Here is a 23313-nt window from a genome sequence, read left to right as displayed (position 1 = left end):
ATTTCTCTGTAAACGGGATCTCTCTAATATTCAAGGCACTAGGCACGCAAAAAGAAACTTGGTGAACACTCAGACAAGTCCCAATAACAAAGTCAGTCAAGAAACGCTGGAGCCTCCCCCAGGCATAAGAAAATATATTTCAAAATTCAATTCCTCCAGGTGCATTAAAGAAATTCTGCTTGTGACATTTTTTTTTTCTTATATGACCTGTATATATTAGGGATTTCATGGTGACAATAAACGTGCAAAATGTATAAATTTGTCTGCTATTATTTTGTCTATACAGCCTTTTTTTAAGGCAAACTGTTCCCTGCCAGGGAGGGTGGGGCCGTAAGAACATCTGGAGGGCTGTTTCAAAAATAATATTTTGGGCATCTGTCAAATCAACTCAGATCTGTTCAGAGTTGGATTCGAGGCAGCTCTGGGTTGAAGAACTGACGCATGGTCTTGTTTAATTACGTGGGAGGAATTTCATATTGTAATTCCTAAAGTAATGGACAAGATCCTTGTTAATCTGGCCACCCAAGGCTTCCTGGAAGGTTATTTATTTTTATTTATTTATTTATTAGATTTGTATCCTGCCCCTCTGAGAGGACTCGGAGCGGTTCACAACAAGAAACAGTACAAATCCAATACTTAAAAAAAATTAAAACCCTTAATATAAAAACTTAATATGGAAACGGCCCAGGGGAATCAATTCCCCCATGCCTGATGATAGAGGTGGGTTTTGAGGAGTTTGCAAAAGGCAAGGAGTGTGGGGGTAGTCCTAATCTCTGGGGGGAGTTGATTCCAGAGGGTCGGGGCCGCCACAGAGAAGGCTCTTCTCCTGGGTCCCGCCAGATGACATTGTTTCATCGACGGGACCCGGAGAAGGCCAACTCTGTGGGACCTAACCGGTCGCTGGGATTCGTGCGGTCCCAGAGATATACTGGTCCGATGCCATGAAGGGCTTTATAGGTCATAACCAACACTTTGAATTGTGACCGGAAACTGATGGGCAACCAATGCAGACTGCGGAGTGTTGGTGTGACATGGCATATTTGGAAAAGCCCATGATTGCTCTCGCAGCTGCATTCTGCACGATCTGAAGTTTCCGAACACTCTTCAGAGGTAGCCCCATGTAGAGAGCATTACAGTAGTCGAACCTCGAGGTGATGAGGGCATGAGGGACTGTGAGCAGTGAATCCCGGTCCAGATAGGGCTGCAACTGGTGCACCAAGCGAACCTGGGCAAAAGCCCCCCTTGCCACAGCTGAAAGATGGTTCTCTAATGTAAGCTGTGGATCGAGGAGGACACCCAAGTTGCGGACCCTCTCTGAGGGTTACATGTTTGGATCCATGCTGTGGTTTCTTCCATGAGAGATGGAATGTTCTACCTATCTGGTAGAAGGTGTGGTGTATCCCCTCCCTGAAACACTATTGTTGGACATAAAAAATATGGTCACTTTTGTTTAGTCTAACTTTCCCATTTACTGGGGAAAGCTGTTGAGAAGGTTACTGAGTTGCAAATTCAGAGGGATTTATAGAAAACGAATTATCTGAATCCTTTTCAGCTGGGTTTCAGACACTGCTGACTGTACTTGTTCAAGACATCTAGTAGAGCTAGGATGAAGATCATGCAACCTTGCCTATATTTTAAATTTTTACATTGAGTTTTAATGCTTTTAATATTTTATTTGTATACTACCTAGAGTCCCTCTGAGAGAGATGAGTTGTTTTTAAATTTAACAAACCAACCCACAAACAAGCAAGCAAACAAATCTCCTTGATCTCTTAGTGGCCTTTGATATCATCAATCCGATTATCTTTATGGACTAACTACAACATGGACGTTTTTAACAAGATGTTGGATAACCATTTGTCTGAAGTAGTGTAGGGTTTCCTGCCTAAGCAGGAGTTTGGACTAGAAGACCTTCAAGGTCCCTTCCAACTCTGTTATTCTATTCTATTCGATGGGCACGTTGTTCTATATTCCCCCCGGAGATTCGAACTGTCCCTACCCTCCTCGCCTTCCGCAAAATGCTAAAGAAACCATCTCTGCCACCAAGCGTAGGGGGATTAACCTCCCCCCCTTCTTCTCCAACCTCTATATTGATTAGCTGGACTGAGTGTGTATGATTGTGTAGTTAATGGGGTTTTATGACAATGTATTTTAATTTAGTTTTAAATTTTTACGTTAGATTTGTATTGTACTGTATTGCTGCTTTGTTGTGAGCCGCCCCGAGTCTTCGGAGAGGGGCGGCATACAAATCTAATAAATTCAATTCAATTCTAGTGGTTCTCTTCTTTTCTCAAATTCCAATACTGTGTCAATGTTAATAAGAGGAGAGAAATGGAGTGCAAATCCCTTGACCTGCCAAAGGGCTGATACTCTTGCTTCTTCTGTTTAACATGTCTTTTCTATTGCCTGCCCTCTGAGCTTATCCATTGAAAGAGAAATGAAAAGTCTTTGGACATGAGGACACTCAACAGAATGAAGAGAGCTCTCCACTTGTATGCACTGGAGCTTCCATATATTAGTTAACATAATGATTTATTGCATGTTATTCTTCAATTTAGCTAGCTCAAAACCAAAACACTGGAACAGAATCTATTTTAGGTAAACATTAAAATGAATTTAATGCTGCAATTACGAAGTACAGAACCACACACTACAGATTAAGGCCCATAGCTCAAGTTGATTTGGCTTATCAGTGATCATAGCTTCACCCTTCAGTTTGTTTGTTTGTTTGTTTATTTATTTATTTATATTTATTTATTTATTTATTTTTGTCCAATACATAATAAGGGTTTTAGTGGGTATATATCTATATACACATAGTAAAATACATGATGAAGGTTATAGAGGAGATACTCATAGTAAAATATATCTAAGAAATAATAGAAGATATAGTAATAGAACATATCAATGAAAGAATAGAAGAAGAGATTTAGGAATAGAAGAAAAGTATAGGAGATATAGGAGAGCAATAGGACAGGGGACGGAAGGCACTCTAGTGCACTTGTACTCGCCCCTTACTGACCTCTTAGGAATCTGGATAGGTCAACCGTGGATAATCTAAGGGTAAAGTGTTGGGGGTTTGGGGATGACACTATGGAGTCCGGTAATGAGTTCCACGCTTTGACAACTCGGTTACTGAAGTCATATTTTTTACAGACAAGTTTGGAGCGGTTAATATTAAGTTTAAATCTGTTGTGTGCTCTTGTGTTGTTGTGGTTGAAGCTGAAGTAGTCGCCGACAGGGAGGACGTTGCAGCATATGATCTTATCCCTGCAACAATTTTATAGGTAAATTGGGGTTGGAGTGACTGGGTGAAAATCATCTATCTTTGACTGAAGGGAGACCTACAATTAATCTCCGTCATGTACTACCACCAATATTACTGAGTGAAATGTAAATTAATGTGACAAGAATGGGCTCTTGTGAACAAATTGCTTTTTACAGAAAAAATAGAAAAGTGTCCTTCTCCTGTACAGTTAAACCCAGAGATATGGAAATAATTTTAAAGTAAACTTTGTACAGAAGTCAATAGAAAATGTCTTTGAACCATCCAGGGCATTCTTCCTGAAATGCATAAAGCCTACTTATTATCCTGTGCTGCAAGTGTTTATTTTGAATAAGAATAAGGGTAGGTTTCTTTTCTTTCCTAGTTTTGCAAAACACAGGAAGGAAGCCGTAGCTGAACACAGTTCATTCATCTTCCTACTTTGATGTACTTATTCAGGAATAAAACAAAAGGAAAAACATACATTTATAATGACATGAAAGGCAAATAATACAAGAGAACTGTTAAGCAAAATTCTAATTATTTTAGGGCATATAGTGTATACCAGTTCTTTGACTTCTTTATTTATTCAATGACTTTGTGAAGTAGACCATTATCCTCTATTTGCTGAGGAGGCAGCAAGAGAATGTGGCTTCTCCTTTGACTTTCCTTGTTAGAAAATCATAAAAGCTGATCACATGACCTGTAACTGGTTACAAGGAAGGAAGGAAGGAAGGAAGGAAGGAAGGAAGGAAGGAAGGAAGGAAGGAAGGAAGGAAAGAAGGAAGGAAGGAAGGAAGGATTTCTAATATTTTCTGAAAGTGTCCCACAAGGAAATTTAATGGGGAAACTGGCATGAAGTCAGAAGTCACTCTTATTCTTATTGGGGTTTTTTTTTTTTGCCCACCCATGATCATCTTGCTTCTCTTTTTAGGTAAGGAAATTTCTTTGAAACATAATATTTTAATCACTGAAACTATGTTTTTAATACACAAAAATAATGCTTAGATATGTATATGAAACCATTCAGGGAAGGCTACCGTAAATATGTGGCCTTTTAAACATTTGCTGAACTAAAACTGCCAGCATCCTCATGAACTATTATAAGTCCTACAGGACTGTTGAAAATTGATGAGAATTAAGAGAGGATTCCCTTCTAATATCTGATAAGCACTTATATCTTTACTACAATAAAAACGATAGGCAGTGTCACCATCATAAATCAGCCAATTGCCAAGCGTTTGAATTTTGATCATGCACCACTCATAATAGCAATAGCATTTAGACTTATATACTGCTTCATAGTGCTTTTACAGCCCTCTCTAAGCAGTTTACAGAATCAGCATCTTGCCCCCAACAATCTGGGTCCTCATTTTACCCGCCTTGGAAAGATGGAAGGCTGAGTCAACCTTGAGCTGGTAGTGAGATCTGAATTGCTGAACTACAGCTAGCAGTTAGCTGAAGTAGCCTGCAGTGCTGCACTCTAACCACTGTGCCACCATGTATGTGTGTATAACAGACTGTTGTGGTTGGCTCTGGCCCAGCTCCTGCCCCAGGGAATGGGGAGGTGGATGCAGGGGAAAATTCAACATGTCACAGGCCTGTGTTATTGCCGACAGAATCAGTTCAGAGTTTAGTTTCCTCGGATGAAGAAGAAGGTGGGAGTGACTCGGCAGAGGAGGGCTTGGCACACAGCCCAGGCAGTCAATCTCCCTTATCTTCCGTTGATTCAGATGATGACATTTTGGACCCACGCAAGCGCAGAATTATGCGTGAAGAGACCAAGTAAGAACAAATTACAGGAAATAAGGGAGGCCACCTGTGTTTGGGTGGGGCTCCAGTAATTAGGGCTGCTGCTATAAATAGCAGCATGTGGGTTTGGCCGTTGTGGAAGATTATCTCATCGGAGTTCATCAGGAATCTTGTGTGCTGGACTTTGTTGCTTTTTCACGCCTTTGAAACCAAAGCAGAGCAATGTGTGTGTGTGTCTCACTTCGTTGGAAGAAGAAGGGGTGTGAAGTTTCTTCACAGCTGCTAGCTAAGTACTTGATGACTGCTTAAGGGAAATTGTACAGACTACCTGGTTGTTTTGGGAAGAGTGCTCTTTGCAATACAAAAAGAGTGCTTTGTTTATTTTGAATTTTGTGATAAAGAACATTGTTTTGAATTTTCAAACGTGTGTGTGTCTGAAATTTGTACCCTTGAATTTTCAGGAGGCTCCTATCAGAGAGCTGGGCAGAACACAGTCATAAGTCACTTTTTTCAGTATCGTTGTAACGTTGAAAAGTCATTAAATGAATTGTTGTAAGTTGAGGACTACCTGTAGTGGTTTTCAGAATGCTATGTTAACTCCTCCCCTAATGGAGGAGGAGCTGAGTTATATCAGATTTTCCTTACCTCATATTTTCCTTTCTTCTCTAAGGGTTCAGACCTTGACTCTGTAAGTACCAAAGGACCATCTCCTCCAAGCTCTTCTAAAATAAGGACAGTCTCCCAGTTACTATAGTGATGAGCTGAGAAAATATCTGAGTGCATGCTATCACCAAAGTAAACGATCTGGAAATAAGGAAACATAGTAATTTCATCTAAAATATAAATAGCTGCATTTAAACATTCAGTGCATATGAGTCTTTGCTGATCATCTGCAAATTACTTAGGATCTGCTAGTAAATTCTAAATTAATTTCTATTACCATGACTTAAAATATGTTAATAATTACTACGGTAATTAAGTTTGTAATGTAATGGACGCAGACTTGAGAATAAAGTACACTAAAACACAACTAGAATTTCTTTGAAAATTAATCATGCATTAAATTAAGCCAAACCCATCTTGTATTAAATATTAAACATGAATATGAAAAACTTGCTTGTATTTCTTGTTTGCCGATGATATTTATATAATTGGTTTCTAGTAAGAGGAATTTGGATTGATGTTGAGAAAGCCTTCTTATGAGGAGGCTCTGCTATCATGTCTTCACTTATTTTTTTTCTCTTTTAAATACCTTTGGTTCTACTTTGCCAGTCATCTTCTTCAGCAACTCACCCAAATGAGTTGCATTACCTTGGGAGTACCAGCCAGGTTTTTCTAGGGTTGGGAGAGCTTCTTGTTCTTCATCATTCTCTGAAGTAACAATGGAAATTTATCTATTTTACTTAAAATGCAAGAAATAAAAAAGCACTCCTCTGAAATAACCAAAGACCCATTAAACAAATTTAACCTTTGAAAATATACCAAATGAGGGAAAGATAAGAAAGAAAGAAAAGGAAAAAGAAGCAGTGATTTCCGACTTTCCCTGTTACAGTAAAATAAGGCATTTTCTATTTACAGTGATACCTTGTCTTACAAACTTAATTGGTTCCAGGACGAGGTTCTTAAGGTGAAAAGTTTGTAAGATGAAACAATGTTTCCCATAGGAATCAATGGAAAAGCGATTAATGCGTGCAAGCCCAAAATTCACCCCTTTTGCCAGCCGAAGCGCCCGTTTTTGCACTGCTGGGATTTCTCTGAGGTTCCCCTCCATGGGAAACCCCACCTCCGGACTTCTGTGTTTTTGTGATGCTGCAGGGGAATCCCAGCAGGGGAATCCCAGCATTGCAAAAACAAGCACTTCACTGGCAAGGGAAGTCCGGAGGTGGGGTTTCCCAGTGAAGGGAGCATCAGTGAAATCGCAGTATCGCAAAAACACCGAAGTCCTCGAAACCCCACCTCCAGACCTCTGTGTTTTTGCGATGCTGCGATTTCACTGAGGCTCCCCTTGCTGGGAAACCCCATCTCTGGACTTCCGTTGCCAGCGAAGCACCCATTTTTGCGCTGCTGGGATTCCCCTGCTGGGATTCCCCTGCAGCATCATAAAAACACGGAAGTCCAGAGGTGGGGTTTCTCATGGAGGGGAGCCTCAGTGGAATCCCAGCAGCGCAAAAACAGGTGCTTTGCTGGCAATGGAAGTCTGGAGGCGGGGCATCCCAGCGGTGGGTTTGTAAGATGAAAATAGTTTGTAAGAAGAGGCAAAAAAATCTTAAACCCCGGGTTTGTATCTCGAAAAGTTTGTAAGACGAGGCGTTTGTAAGACGGGGTATCACTGTACTTCGTATTTTGTATTTTATAACACTTTACAACTCAATAAAAATATTAACAATTTAAAAAAAGAGAATATACCAAATGATACCTATAACATGTCCCATAAATTATAGTTTGCTTCACTGTTTTTTCATCCTCTGGTGGAGTCACCAATAATATTTACAACCTCTTTGAGAAAGCTTTAAAGGAATAGGTCTTAAAATTATACAAGAAATTAATTTTGGGTCTTGGAAATTGAGTATATAAAGATCTAAACTAAGGCTGGGATAGTTTAATAAAAGAATGAAATGAATATATTTAATTCTTTTATATCTTTATCAATGTAAATTAAAGCAAAGTTAGAAATTAATGTTATAGAATAATTATGTAGAGAAATAAATTAGTTATGGGGCAGATGAGAAAGGCACAGGCAATTAAGAAGAATAACGGGACAAATATCTGGTAGTTAAAGAGAAAGGCACAGATTTTTACACAAGTCTAGAGCAGGGGTCTCCAACCTTGGCACCTTTAGGACTTGTGGACTTCAACTCCTAATATTCCTCAGCCAGTAGGAATTCTGGGAGTTGAAGACCACAAGTCTTAAAGTTGCCAACGTTTGAGACCCCTGCTCTAGAGCAGAGATTCCCAACCTTGGCAACTTGAAGAGATCTAGACTTCAACTCCCAGAATTCCCCAGCCAGCAAATGCTGGCTGGGGAATTCTGGGAGTTGAAGTCCAGATTTCTTCAAGTTGCCAAGGTTGGGAAACACTGCTCTAGAGCAGTGGTCCCCAACGTTTTTTCCACCAGGGACCAGTTTCAGCAAGACAATTTTTCTATGGCCCGGTGGGGGCGGAAAGGGGTGTGGTTGGGGGCGGGATTAAGCATGGGGGTGCTGGTCCTCCCCGCCCCTCTTTCCCGCCATTGCCCTGTGGCCGGCAGAACCTGCCTCCCAAGCCCTCTTGCCCAGCGGGAGGCTAAGCGCTGGAGAGAGGGGGTCAGGCTGGCCCTCCTGCCTCCCCCCAGCCAAAAACGCAAAAGCGCCCCGTGGCAGAAGCCAAAAGAGGCTTGAGCCTCTCGGTCCTTCCCGCCCCTCTGTCCCGTCCATCGTCCTGTGGCCGGCAGAACCTGCCTCCCGAGGCCTCTTGCCCGGCGGGAGGCAAAGCGCTGGAGGGAGGGGGTGGCGGCATGAGGGCCGGCAGCTGCTGACTCCACGGACCGGTGCAACATGCGGCCCGGTACTGGTCCGCGGCCCGGTGGTTGGGGACCCCTGCTCTAGAGGAACTGAGTTTGTTTGATTTTTTATTAGATTAAGCATCTATTTAACATTGCACTTTCAAAACACTTTTTTTTGCAAGTCTTGCTTCAAAAATAGTTTGAAATGTACATTTTTGAAACAAACACTGCACCCTTATATTAATTATATGTATCTCACATATCCCAAAGGCATCTTACAGTCATGAAATGCACATTGCAGTCTATCGAATCCCAAGAATGAATCTGCTAATATGCAGAGTATGTTGGCTGGTTTTACAGTAATAAAACTCATCTCAAATCAATCAAGACATTGAACAGCTTTTATAACATGAAAAATGAGCAGTTCCACACAAAATAGCTATTTTTTAGCAGTTCTCTATAAAATGGCTAAAAGGAAGGGGGAACCCTAACAACAACAAATCTCAAGTTCTTAATATAAGCAGGAAACTGCTTTCACTTCATTCCTTTTCTCCCCCATAAGCAGTCATTTGTGAAATAGACAAAGATGTGTTATTCTTTTTATTTCCTCATTTACTTCTCTGATTGATTCAGGCAGGCACATCAATCAGATCTTTTTTTCTATAAGTGCAATTAATATTGTTTTGCAAACAGAGCTATTTAAACAACTTTGTTATCGAAACATTTGGAAATATTTAAAGAGGAAAAATAACTTTTAGGTGTGATTCAATAGGTAATCGCCAAATACTCCAAAGCCCAGAAGACAGCTACATGGCATTCCAAGGTTCAAGAGACATTTTTCACTTTCACAAAGGAGTAACCATTCAAAGTTGCCCAGGAATTATCTCTGTGGTTGTAGCTCTAAGGTTATGAAGGTTGAGAAGAGAATTGATGCAAGAAGAAAGTATTTCTCATGGAGGCATTTGAATCTGTGTGAACCAAAGTTCTCACAGTACCTCAAGATAAAGAAAATTTAAGAAGCCTGCACTAAACTTATGACCCTGGTTATTGCTACTGTTGTTTAAAAATGATAGGAAGACATAACTTATATTTTTTCCAAACTAAGGCAAGACACAGCTATGACCTTGGAGTATGGACTATGCATTTATGTACAAGTATTACTATGCAAGGTCAGAGAAATCTGCATATGAAAAAACCTTTGAAGACCCATCTATGTCGCCAAGCATGGGGAAATTAGTACACCCCTTAGCTATTGAGGTTTATGCATGGTTTGTTTGGTTTGTATGATTGTTTTTTATAAGGGTTTTTAAACTGTTTTAAAATATTGGATTTGTATTCATTGTATTGTTTTCCTTGTTGTGAGCTGCTCTGAGTCCTCGGAGAGGGGCGGCATACAAATCTAATAAATAATAATAATAATAATAATAATAATAGATCTTGTGCAGCCCTTTATGTAATGAAAACTGATGCACAATTGTGATGCCCAGTCACCTGACCACCAAGCCACGCCCACTTGAAGCCATGCCCACCTGACCACCAAGCCATAATCACAAAATAAGCCACGCCCACAGAACTGGTAGGGAAGTTTTTTAGATTTCATCACTTTCATCTGAATCCACTTTTGTTCTTCACATCCTTTTTTTTAAAGAGTAGGATCTAAAACTGATGCCTGGACTCCACATGTGGTTTAATCAGTGCAGAGCTCCATTGAACTGTTCCGTCATCTCATCCAAATGTGTAGCTTCTATTGTAACACCATTTTTTAATGTTAGAACAAACAACTTCATTCTCAGGACAAATAATTTTCAGAGATGGTGGGGCAATCTGATTTGCTCAGGTTGTGAACCAAAACATTAGATTTTCTACTCAGAATATCATTATGATTTGCACTCCCATTTTATTATGTAGGCTAGATCTGTGTTTCCCAACCTTGGCAACTTGAAGATATCTGGACTTCAACTCCCAGAATTCCCCAGCCAGCATTTGCTGGCTGGGGAATTCTGGGAGTTGAAGTCCAAATATCTTCAAGTTGCCAAGGTTGGGAAACACTGGGCTAGATAAATAGAGTATGATTTTGTAATGTACATGTTTGAATGTGTGGGACAATGTCAACTTTGCTCTCTAAAATTATATAAAACTGTAAAACTATATTTGTATATAGTTGAAAAAAATGTGGCTACACTAGAAAATAGAAATAAGAAGTTGAGTATATGAAAGAAAGAAGCTGACTTCTAAATGACGCATAGAAAACTAGTGATCCTGCAATCCAGGGTCCCCAACCCCTGGGCTGCAGCGCACTGTTGGGCTGGGGCCTATTTGGAATCAGGCTATATGAGTGGCAGGCTGGCGCACATGCATGCAGCTCTACTTGCACGGGCCATGGGCCAGTGCACAGTTATCTGCAGCTGAACTTGCGCGAGTCAAACTATGCACACGTGCACATGCATGTCGACTCACTGCTATCATGGCCTGGTTCTCCTCTGCCAAATTCCGCCTAGCTGCAAAGGTTGTGGGCCAGTGCTGTAATCTAATACAAGAAAATACATTTGGCTGTTGGGTTGAACTGAGTTCTTGATGCTCTCTGATATGTTTTTTTTGCCAATGTTTTATCATCAGTGGTAGTGAATGGGGTTCAGGGTTTGCTATATACAGTAGTTTGCTCTGCCAATGTTGATGTGAGTGAATAATGTGATTTAGTCTTTGGTAATTTCTGGATTAGTTATTGTTTTCTGCTTGTTTGTCTGGTGTTAATCCCTGTTTAACTATATGCTGGAGAGGATGTCTTATGGATTTTTTTTGGTTTCCCTCTTAGTGTTTTTATTGTCTCTTTTGAATAGTGTGTTTGTTTGTGTATCTACTGAGGACAGATTTGTTCAGATGCCAAGCTTCCAGGATTCCCTAGTGATTTTTTTGGATTTAGGTTGGTATAGAATACTTATAGTTTCCAAGCTGAAACTATGGTCAAGTAGTAATAATAATAATAATAATAATAATAATAATAATAATAATAATAATAATAATAATAATAATAATTATTATTATTATTATTATTATTTATTAGATTTGTATGCCGCCGCTCTCCGAAGTGTGTCTCTGTGTTATGAGATTAAGGAAACTTCATTCTGTCTGCAAATTGGTAATCATCAATACACTGTCAGTCTTCTGCCTGACTATCCTATATAATGGCTATTACAACCCTTACATTGTCTATTGTACACAACTCCTGTTTTTTCTTCTTTGGCTATTGCCCTGCTCTTGTCAGGGTAAGCTACTATATATAACAGGAAACAAACCCCATGCTCACTACGGTAGTATTGATGATGGTACCTAGTCAAATAACGAAACATTTACAATCAAATAACCAAGCTTAGACAGTTTAAGAACTCCACTAAGGTGGATTATAACTTGATTATAAGGAACTTTTCACACTGTAGCTTTCTCAAGTGAGGTCCTTTGTGTCCCTAATGGAACATTTATTTTAGGAACACTTGGTTGAATAAGCTAAACATGTACTCAGTTCTCAAGAAACAATATTGTCTCTTTAGAAGGAATAACAATTCAATGGAATTTATATAACTGTACTGACAAAAGTAATATTCAATATGAAACACAGCTGTTTATATCGCCTGTGTGTATATGTGTGTGTGAGTGGGGTGGGTGGGTTTGACAGTTAGATTTAATGGAAAAATACAGTATGGTATATTGGAATCTATGCGCAATTAATAGAATTACTGTATAGTCCTTGGATGGCCCTGTTAAGAGAAGGAGAAGATGTTTACTAATTCCTGCCCTTACACTATCTTAGAAACTATTCCAAAACTTAAGATGTCATCTGACAATTGTGTGAAATGCCTGCAAAGCCGCAGAGAGAATAACTTTTATTTATTCACCCTTTCTCCAGTGGGAGTCTCTGTTGGATTTCAGTCCTTCTTACAAGTAAGAGGAAACTCTTATCTTTTGTTATTTATATGGAGCTGTTTCTTGGAGACTTCAAGACAACTCCTTCCTTCAATTTTCTTTTCTAGAAACAACTGTGGTAGGCTGAGTTGAGATAAAGTGACTAGGCCAAAATCATACAGCGAGTTCCCATGGTTGAGGGCAGGACTTGAACCTGAATGTCTCTAGTTCTAGTCCAACACCTTAACTACTAAGCCAAACTGACTTTTTATGAATAAAAAGAAAAATGTTGCATTACCCCTTATTTTCTGTAACTTCAGTTCTAGAAAGATCAGTGATCCAGCTAGAACTTGCCAATGCAAATGCATGTATATGAAACTCTACTTTATGCTGCACATTTCATTCAGGGATTTGCTAATATAAATATAATCATCATCACCATCATTTTAGCCATTGTCTGACCATTGTAAGACGAAGACCTCTTCCACATGTTTCCAACCAATATGAACCTGAGCTTTCTTTTGTCAATTGGTCCCACAATACCTGTTGATGTTGTTACAGTATCTTCTTTAAGGTTTCTTTTGTGGGCTCTTTTTATCAAGTGGGATCCATTCTATAGCTGCCTTGAGACACATAGCAAGAAAGACTGCCATCAGTCCTTCTTGCTACATGTCTAGCCCATTTCCATTTCAATTCTTCTACACCCTTGATATTGTTTACTTTCAATGATTCTCTAATCCATGATAATAATATATATAATTATTATATTTAATTGTAAATATAATTAATATATATATAATTGCATATATAATTTGTACACACATAAATATATACATAGATATATAAGCATAATGCAATATGGCAATCAATATATGATGGTCTTGGTATATTCGGGTTTCTTCCCGTGTAGGATTTGGAAATTTCTGGCGACGTTTCGACGAGGTCTCACTCGTCATCTTCAGGCTGGTGTTTCTGTCCTTGTTCTCAGGCGAACACTGCGAGACCTGAGCTGCCTTCCTTCTATAAATACTGGTGGCTGGGTGTGGTTTGATGGCTCAGCAATTGCCTGCTGTGTAGAAACTTCCTGGTGAGTCAGTGGGGTAACAATTGGGGTCGTTGATGTAGCTGAGGTATTCTGATTAGTTAATGGTTGTAGATTAGGCGTGATATCCTGAGTAGTTGGAACTTCCAGGCTACTTGATTGCTTTACAATGTGTGTTCTGAGTCTGGTTTCTATGGCTGGGATACGTTTGAGGGCTGGTTTCCAGATGTCTGGTAAGCGAGAGGTATCATCCCGCTTGTTCATATTTTGGGGATGTTTTTCTATCTCGATGGCTTCCATGATTATTCTTTTGCTGTAGTGTTCTGTTTTGGAAATTAATTTGGTACTGTCAAAATCAATTTTATGTCCTGTAGTTTTGAAGTGTTGGAAAAGGGAGGAGGGTTTTTCTTTTTTCTTTAATGCATTCTTATGTTCTGCAACACGTGCATTTACTCTCCTGTTCGTTTGTCCAATATATGTGGCTGGGCAGATTTTACACGGTATTTGATAAACTCCCTGGTTTTCTAGTTGGATATTGTCTTTCGGGTTTCTTAGGATGTTGGCTATTTTTTTATCTGTACCAAAGGCTGTCTTGATGTTGTGTTTGAGGAGAATTTTACTGATTTTATCTGTGGTGCCTTTGATGTAAGGGAGGAGGGCGATGCCATTGTCCTGTTCTGTGTCTTGGTTCTTGGGGGGTGTCTCTTTTTGGATTAAGTTGTTGATTGCCTCTCTTTGGAATCCATTGGAAATTAATATATTTGTGAGACTGTGTAATTCAGGTTCCAGGTGGTCTTTGTCGGCTAGGCGTTTGGTTCTGGAAATGAGGGTCTTGGCTACGGAATTGATCTGTGCGGGGTGGTGGTGGGATTTTGCGTTCAAGTAGCGGTTGGTGTGTGTCTTCTTCTGGTAGACGGTGTGTCCTAGGGAGCCTTTGGTACAGATAAAAAAATAGCCAACATCCTAAAACACCCGAAAGACAATATCCAACTAGAAAACCAGGGAGTTTATCAAATACCGTGTAAAATCTGCCCAGCCACATATATTGGACAAACGAACAGGAGAGTAAATGCACATGTTGCAGAACATAAGAATGCATTAAAGAAAAAAGAAAAAACCTCCTCCCTTTTCCAACACTTCAAAACTACAGGACATGAAATTGATTTTGACAGTACCAAATTAATTTCCAAAACAGAACACTACAGCAAAAGAATAATCATGGAAGCTATCGAGATAGAAAAACATCCCCAAAATATGAACAAGCAGGATGATATATCTCGCTTACCAGACATCTGGAAACCAGCCCTCAAACGTATACCACCCATAGAAACCAGACTCAGAACACACATTGTAAAGCAATCAAGTAGCCTGGAAGTTCCAACTACTCAGGATATCACGCCTAATCTGCAACCATTAACTAATCAGAATACCTCAGCTACATCAACGACCCCAATTGTTACCCCACTGACTCACCAGGAAGTTTCTACACAGCAGGCAATTGCTGAGCCATCAAACCACACCCAGCCACCAGTATTTATAGAAGGAAGGCAGCTCAGGTCTCGCAGTGTTCGCCTGAGAACAAGGACAGAAACACCAGCCTGAAGATGACGAGTGGGACCTCGTCGAAACGTCGCCAGAAATTTCCAAATCCTACACGGGAAGAAACCCGAATATACCAAGACCGTCATACCTGTACCCGTGAAAATCTACGAAAACACACACACACACACATATATATTTATGTTTTTTACATTATATATATATATATATATATATATATATATATATATATATATATATATATATGTCACATGTTTAAGCTGAATTTGAAAATTAAGGGAGACTAGGATAGATCTATTTCGGCCTTATTTTGGCCTCATCAGCTAGCCATACCCACTGGGACTTGAACCTGCAACCTTATATATAATCATCATATAATATGAACAAGTAAACTTAAAACCCCCACATAATTTGTTTCTGATAATGTTCTGATGCGGTGACAAAGCATGTATCTGCAAATAGCATTTTCCACCTGACTACCTTAATATAAACATCTTAAAATACATTACTCAGCCTTTAAAATGTACAATATTGTTTGGTCAACACGTGATATTCTAATTTGACATCCCTGTCTTAGAACTGAAACAGTGTTTCTCAACCTTCAAAAGGAGGTGGGGAATCCCAATAGGGAATTCCAGGGGCGGAGCTTTGACGTCACGGAGACGTCCTTCCTGGAGTCCCCGTTTCGGCCTGCCAGGAAGGATGTCTCCATGATGTCAAAGCTCCTCCCCTGGAATTCCCTATTGGGATTCCCCACCTCCGTTTGAGCCTCCCGACCGGCCAAAAGCTCCACGGCTCTTCTGGGAAGGTGGCAGCCGGGCGGCGGCACTTCTCAGCGTTCTCCCGAACCTGAACTTTTGCTGAACTTCCGGGTTCAGCATTCGGGGGAACGCCGAGAAGCACCCCGGCTGTTTCAGAAGATGACAGCCGGGTTGTGGCCTTCTCGGCGTTCTCCAGAACCCGAACTTTTGCCGAACTTCCAGGTTCGGCGGAACGACGAGAAGTGCTCCGGCTGTTTTAGAAGGTGACAGCCGGGCGGCGGCGCCCAGTGGAGTATCCGGAGGCGGGGCATCCTGGCGGCCGGGTCGGGTTCGTAAGGCAAAAAAAGTTCGTAAGAAGAGGCAAAAAATTTCTGAACCCCGGGTTCGTATCTTGAAAGGTTTGTATGACGAGGGGTGCGTATCACGAGGTACTACTGTATATGTGTTTGAATAAATTTTTCTTTTCTATATCTTTGCTTCTCAAAGTTAGGCATTTTGGTATGCAATTCAGAGAAGTGTTAAAGCATAGGTTCACTGCATTTTAATTTATCTATTACTTAGGAACTGCAGATTTAGCCCCTACCCTCAATTTAATACAAACCAGTGAGCCAAACAAATGTCTTCCCCACTGCTCTTCAGATATTTTAGGAATTTAGGCAGCTCTAATGTGAAAAAGCATAAGACAAAATAAAAGTAGGACAACTATCAAATGGCCGGTAACCTTGCTTACAACTTCTTTGCTAACCTCTGTATTAATATGATTAATTCTAGCTTACCCAGAGTCCGGAAAGGTCTTTGATTTGGTGTCTGAGAAAAGAAACCAGGTTTCAGGGCATTTGTGATTATAATGTCAAAAAGGTCTTCAAAATCCTTCCTACAACGACAACAAAAAATTAAATTGATATTTTCATCTGTCTGAGTAAGCACAAGCAATATTTCAATTGTTATTATCCCTTGGTGAAACTTGCCACAATATATTCAGCTAAAGACTAGATATATATATGTTCATCTTATATAGGTTATCTGCATAAATAGCCCAGTCTTTTGAAGGATTTTTAAAAATTTAGCATATGGCGCTGTTAGAATAGCCAGATTACAATGCTAATGCATAGTAGTAGTTCACTGCTTGATTAGCAGCTCTGTTAGGTACATGTTTGCATACTTCCTACAGTGCACTACGTGAGAGGCAACCTAGCTTCATGCCAGAAAGAAAGATGAACAGCTTTTTCTGCAGCATCATCTAAGGCTCTTCTCCCTCCACTGAAGTTGCCTCATAAATAAGCATCACAAGTGGGAAAGTTTACTTGCTGGTAGGTTTCTAATCGCCACACAAAATGCCAGTATTTTGCTCCACCTATTTATGATGGTACCTATTTATCTACTCGCACAGAACATGCTTTCAAATTGCTAGATGGACAGAAGCGAGTGAGGGACGTCTAACCTGCCACACAGTGCAAGGACTCAAACTGCTGGAGCAGAGATTATCTCCAGCGTCATAAAGCCACTGAACACATCAGGGAAGTAGTAATGATTCAACAAAACATGAAATAAATATCCACTTACAATGAATTGTTTCTGTTAATGACATACTAAGAAATCTACATTTATTAGCTGCTAGCAGCCAAATCACAAGGCCACGTACTTACATTATTTATTTAGTAATTGTATGTGATTGCACATCTTAAAATACATAATTCTGGGAGGTTAATGGAAAGTGTCAAAAAATGCATTATAAAGGAACTTAAAAGAGTTGCTTAGGTGAGATTTAAAATAAAAATAACCATAATGTAGCACCCACGCACCCCTAATTTTTGGCACCAGGGACCGGTTTTGTGGAAGACAATTTTTCCACAGGATGGTGGGGAGGGCAGAGGGAGGACATGGTTTCGGCTTCGCTCACCCCTCTGCTGTTCAATTTCAGCTTTGCAGCCCAATTCCTAACAGACCAGAGCCTGATATGGCCTGGGGGTTGGGCACTCCTGCTTAATGCATCCACCAAGATGCTGCAGCAAAACACCAAAACAGATGTATATCCCACTGAACTAAGGCAACAGGTATTCCAGCCACTTAACTGCACACAGGATCTGAGCCCCCATGTTATTCATACTTTCTAGATTGGTCCTGAAGATGCCTGACACTATTGTATAATATGAGTAATATGGTGTTTGCAGAATCATTGCCAAAAAGAAAAAAGAAAAGAAAAAGAAACATCTGGAAAGTATTTGGGGGATTTCCAGTATTCTGTGTACAGATTTTCAGAAGTGTGGAAAAAGGAAGCAAAATGCATTCTATAGGCCTTTCTATTCTGATATATTTCTGCTGAATCTGCTCATGAATTTCAATGAAATTGCAATGATAGCAACCAAGGTAGGCCCCAGTATTGGATATTACTTAGATCACTAATATGACAGGAATCCAGCTAGCATCCTGTGTAGCCTTCTGAGGCGCTTTTTCTACTTACACAGAAAGAAACAAGCTATTTGGTTTCAAACTTCCTATTTAGTATTCCGGTACAATAGAACTTGTATCTATTTATAATCATCATCTCATTATAAAACTCTTTCGTATACATGGAATAAAAGGACTTATTTAATGCTCTTTCTCAAGAAGGAGAAGTAGCAACTTCAAGTAATATTGTTGGTGGCTTCCAGCCATCCTTATTCAGGTTGAGAGATTTAGAGGAATGCTCCAAATAACTAACAGAGCAGGCAGGAAGAAAGATTTTATTATCATGAACTGTTTTTAACTGCTATACTACTTGCAGGCAAAAAGAAGACTGAAGTAACGCAACATTCACTTACCCTAAAGTGTACTCGCATAATAGTCTGCAGTAGTCAGAATGAGAGCTGGTAATTAAGAGCAGAATCTTTCCACTCTCCTTCAACCTTCTTAACCATTTTTTGACAGAATCAGGACAAGACCGTATATATTTTCCTGGGTTGCTTTTCACTTCCGGAAAATAAATTCCACTGTTTTCTGAAAGATAGAAAGTAAGATTGTGGTTGAATATATATTTCTTTGTTTTATTTATACTGCTGCCTATTCACCAATGGCTTACAGAATATAAAAACCTCATTTAAAACAATGAAACAAATAAAAAGAATCAAATAAATTAATATCATATCATATAATAAAATCACTCCCCAACCCCCACCTCGGCAGCAGAAAATCATATGAGCCATTTAATGGTCTCCATCCCACTCTGGGTTCCCCAGTCCCGCTGGCAGAACCAGGTCTTCAGTGCCTTCCAGAAGAGTATTAGAGTGGGGGCCATTCTAATCTCTGGGGGAATGATATTCCAGAGAGAGGAAGCCACCACAGAGAAGGCCCTTTTGGATTTTACGAGGTGTATCTACCTAGGGACATGATGGCAAACCTATGGCATGCAGAGTCCTCTCTGTGGGTATGTGTGCCATCGCCAGCTGCATTTCCGGGGTTCCGTCATGCACATGCACTAAGACCACCTGTTCTGGTGGACATGGGCACATGGCCAGAAACTCTCTTTGGGTTCCATCACATGCATGTGCACTGGCCACCTGGTTTTTGTGAATGTGCGGGACAGAACTAAAAAGTACAGCTAGTGATGGTGTGCAGGCACATGCAGTCAGCCACTCTCTTCCGGGTTCTATCACGTGCATGAGTGAATACTAGGTGACCAGCACACATGTGCATGGCAAAACCAAGAAGAGAGTGGCTGGCTGCATGCACACTGGCAAGCTATTCTCTTCCAGGTTTTGGTGCTCCGGTGCGTGCTAATGTGGAGTGCACATTCCTGTGTTGGCACTTGGGGCCAAAAAGATTAGCCACTGCTGCCCCTGGGGATGGGACTGGCACAGGGGTGGGCTACTGCCCGGATGGGGGGGAACGCAGTGGGATAGCGAAAATGGAGCTCCACCCCAGAGCACCCAATTTGCACTGAAAGATGTTGAAAGAAAATGCAGGGCGTCCTGCATAAGCCATGCCCACAGCGTGGTAGTTAAAATTTGAGTAGCCCTTCACTGGACCGGCAACATTCCCTGCCTCCCTGTTTTTGAATATTTATTTATTAGATTTGTATGCCGCCCCTCTCCGTAGACTCGGAGCGGCTCACAACAATATGCCACATATTTGATCTATCAATGTCCAAGAATCTGTTTTTAGCATTTTTCTCGGCATTCATTGCAATCAAATACTACTCAATTTTTTAAATGCTTAAGTTTTTAAAAAGCAGCTGATAGAATTTCTTTGGGGCAGGTATTGAAAGGCAGCTGCCATAAATATTCTGGTGGGCAGATGGAATTTGTATAACTGAGCATTCCTGGTTTGTGACATATTAAAGAATGCTAAAAAGAGCAAGGGAATGGAATTTCAATCCATAGTGGGAAAAACTTGGAAAAACTATATTGCTGGTCACAACTATAAAATCTATAATATATTTTCTTTAGTAAACTGAATTTAATACAGACGCAGCCTCAACATCATCTGGATATTCTTCTGTTCCTCCAGAAACCATCTAATTAGAACAAGAATTAGAATTTCCTTAGCTATTTTTTAACTAAAAAAACCAGCTATTGTACGGAAGCCCTGAGGTGAACAGGGACATCTAATTTGTCAGAAGTATGTTCTAGTACTGTAATGGTGAAGCTATGGCCCGCATGCCACAGGTGGCACATGGAGCTATATCGGAGCGCATGCAGGACTTTGCCATGTTTTAGCTCTAGCATACATGCGCACGCTGGCCAACTGATTTTCAGCCATGGGAAAGGCCATTTTGCCCTCTGGATACTTCTTTGAAGCCCTGGAAGCAAACAAATCGACACATGGACAAACTGAAAGTTTGGAAAAATGCATTTCCAGTTTGTCGTTGTGCTGTTTTTTTGCACTCCGGAGGGTTCCGGGAAGCTTCATGAAAGATGACTGCATTCCTGTCAAACAGTATTTAGTTAAAATACGGCCTGCCCTATCAAATTCTGCACCTGTCAACAGTGGTGTCCCTCAAGGCAGTGTTCTAGGATCAACACTCTTCATATTTTACATAAACAAATTTGTGATAATACTATAAGCCAGTGTTTTTCAACCAGTGTGCCGTGGCACACTAGTGTGCCGTGAGACATGGTCAGGTGTGCCGCGAAGCTCAGAGAGAGAAAGAAAGAAAGAGAGATAGAAAGAAAGATAAAGAAAGCAAGAGAGAGAGAGAAAGAAAGCAAGAGAGAGAAAGAGAGAGAGAGAAAAAGAGAACAAGAGAGAGAGAAAGAAAGCAAGAGAGAGAGAAAGAGAACAAGAGAAAGAAAGCAAGAGAGAAAGGGAGAGAAAGAAAGAGAGAGAGAAAGAGGGAGGGAAGGAGAGAGAGAGAAAGACATAGAGGGAGGTAGGGAGGGAGAGAGAAAGAGAGCAAAAAAGAGAGGAAGGAAGGAAGAGAAAGAAAGAGGGATGGAGAGAGAGAAAGAAAGAGGAAGGAAGGGAGATAAAGTGGGAGAGAGAAATAGAGCGAAAGGGAGGAAAAGAGAGAATTTTTTTGTCCAAACTTTTTTTAGCTTCCCCCCCCCCCCGCCCCACTCAATGTGCCCCAGGGTTTCGTAAATGTAAAAAATGTGCCGCGGCTCAAAAAAGGTTGAAAATCACTGCTATAAGCAACTGCATTGTTTATTGACAATGTTTTTCGGCACCTTTTTACTCCCCCCCCCAAAAGAGGGTGAAAACCTGGGTGCTTCTTATGCACCGAATATAGCCCACTGAGCCATCCCCAGTGTTTGGTCTCTGTCTGCCAGCAATTTACCTCCTCGCAGTAAACAGCAGCAGAACCTGCTTATCACAATCCACTGCCTGACACTCAGCTGATTGAATGAAGTTGCTGGAAAACCCACATGCTAAAATGAAAGTGAAACTAAAGCTGCAGGGAGGCAAATTGCTGGAGGGATCAGACTGAGCTGAAACTGTTTTTTGCTGCAAGGAGATAAGTCAATAACTATAAATGCCTACAGAATGTTCAAATTATTAGACTTATTTTTTAGAGACTGCTTTATTGTTAACTTAATGAAATGAAGAAACTTTTTAAAATAAATGTTTGATCTGAAAAGGACCAGTGCTATTGTATCTTCTTTTAAATAGCAGAGAATGCTTCCAGAAAGCCTCATCAATTTTAAAGATCTGTAAAACTCTTGGTGCCAAAGCCCACTGCAACAACATTGTCAAAAAGGCACCAAGAGTTGTTAATCTAACCTTGCATAGCTTCTTCTCTGGCAATGTTACACTGCTAACCAGCGTATACAAAATATTCACTAGACCAATTCTCAAATACAGCTCATCTGTCTGGAACCGCATTGCACATCGGACATTAATAAAATTGAGAGAGTCCAAAAATATTTCACGAGAAGAGTCCTCTGCTGGTTGCAACAGAATTCCTGATTCCACCAGACTTGAAATTTTGGGCTTAGACAATTTAGAACTACGTCACCTTCGATCTGATCTAAATGTAGTTCATAAAATTATCTGCCACAATGTCCTACCTGTCAATGACTACTTCAGCTTCAACACACAAGCACAGAATTGATACAAACCTAATGTAAACCGCTCCTAACTCAATTGCAGAAAATATGATTTCAGCAATAGAGTGATCAATGCCTGTAATGCACTACCTGATTCTGCCTACCTTGTCTTTCTGTCCTATTGTCCTCATTTATCTGTACTTACTTTCCATATGTTATACCTATACCTACTATCTTGTACATGTTTGACAAACAAATAATAAACAAACAAACAAACAAACAAACAAACAAACAGACAAACAAACTGATATATAAATCTTCCATTTCAGAAAATACTAGAACAATGACCATTCACTGGCCTGCTGCCTGACTCCTAAGGTATATTGCTTCCTGTTTCTGTATGGAATCCCATGTGTGTTGACCTTTGAATTTCGGTTCTAGGGATGTCTTAATTGAAATGGAACTGTTACTTAGGACTTTTCAAATTCTTTTATTCTGACTATTGCGGGTGATTCGCTTCATGATTTATTTATTATTTATTACTCGGATTTATATGCCGATATGATATCTAAGTACTGTACTAAGACTCTGCCCAGGACAAACAGAAAATATGAACAAACTTTACAACTCTTCCTCAAAACTGAGTACTGAAAATGAATGTTTTGACTACCAAACTTATTAAACATCATCATAAAAACAGCAAAATTTCAGTGTACAGCAAGCAAAGGTTCACATGAATTAGAATGATGAATACAGCAGTTCTTATTGTCTGATCAGGTACTAGAATTACAATTGGGCAGAATTTCCAATGACTACTAAAGAGACACACTTCTGACTACAACTTGCAAAGCCAAATCAGTTAATATTTCTTCACATACAGTATTCATCTTTCCCACTAAATATCTGTGGTCAGGTTCCCTGAACCAATTAAGAAATTTTAGACATTACTTTTTCATGTGGAATGTACATAATTCTTTTCTGATCAAAATCAAAATAAAGATGTAAGCTTTGTAATCTTCAACTATTATATGAGAAGGAATAAACGATATTTGAAACTGTAATATTAGTCGGTAACAATATGAGTTTGGCAG

General features: G+C 40.1%; 2 protein-coding genes across 3 annotated transcripts in view; one reads left to right on the top strand and one right to left on the bottom strand.

The window, feature by feature from the left end:
• Positions 1–23313, top strand: part of LOC139157052 (uncharacterized) — a 288628-nt gene that overhangs the window by 176104 nt on the left and 89211 nt on the right. The gene's annotated exons all lie outside the window — the stretch shown is intronic.
• Positions 1–23313, bottom strand: part of NT5DC1 (5'-nucleotidase domain containing 1) — a 114570-nt gene that overhangs the window by 11576 nt on the left and 79681 nt on the right. For both annotated transcript variants that reach the window (XM_070733392.1, XM_070733393.1), the window contains 4 exons: positions 18560–18734; positions 16535–16632; positions 6270–6388; positions 5663–5821 (listed from right to left, as the gene is read on the bottom strand). In XM_070733392.1, the coding sequence (XP_070589493.1) occupies positions 5663–5821; positions 6270–6388; positions 16535–16632; positions 18560–18734 (551 nt within the window). The remainder of the gene's footprint in view (positions 1–5662; positions 5822–6269; positions 6389–16534; positions 16633–18559; positions 18735–23313) is intronic.

Source organism: Erythrolamprus reginae, chromosome 1 (genome assembly GCF_031021105.1).
Source record: "Erythrolamprus reginae isolate rEryReg1 chromosome 1, rEryReg1.hap1, whole genome shotgun sequence".
NCBI classification, from domain to species: domain Eukaryota; kingdom Metazoa; phylum Chordata; class Lepidosauria; order Squamata; family Dipsadidae; genus Erythrolamprus; species Erythrolamprus reginae.
This window is presented reverse-complemented; position numbering and strand designations above follow the sequence as displayed.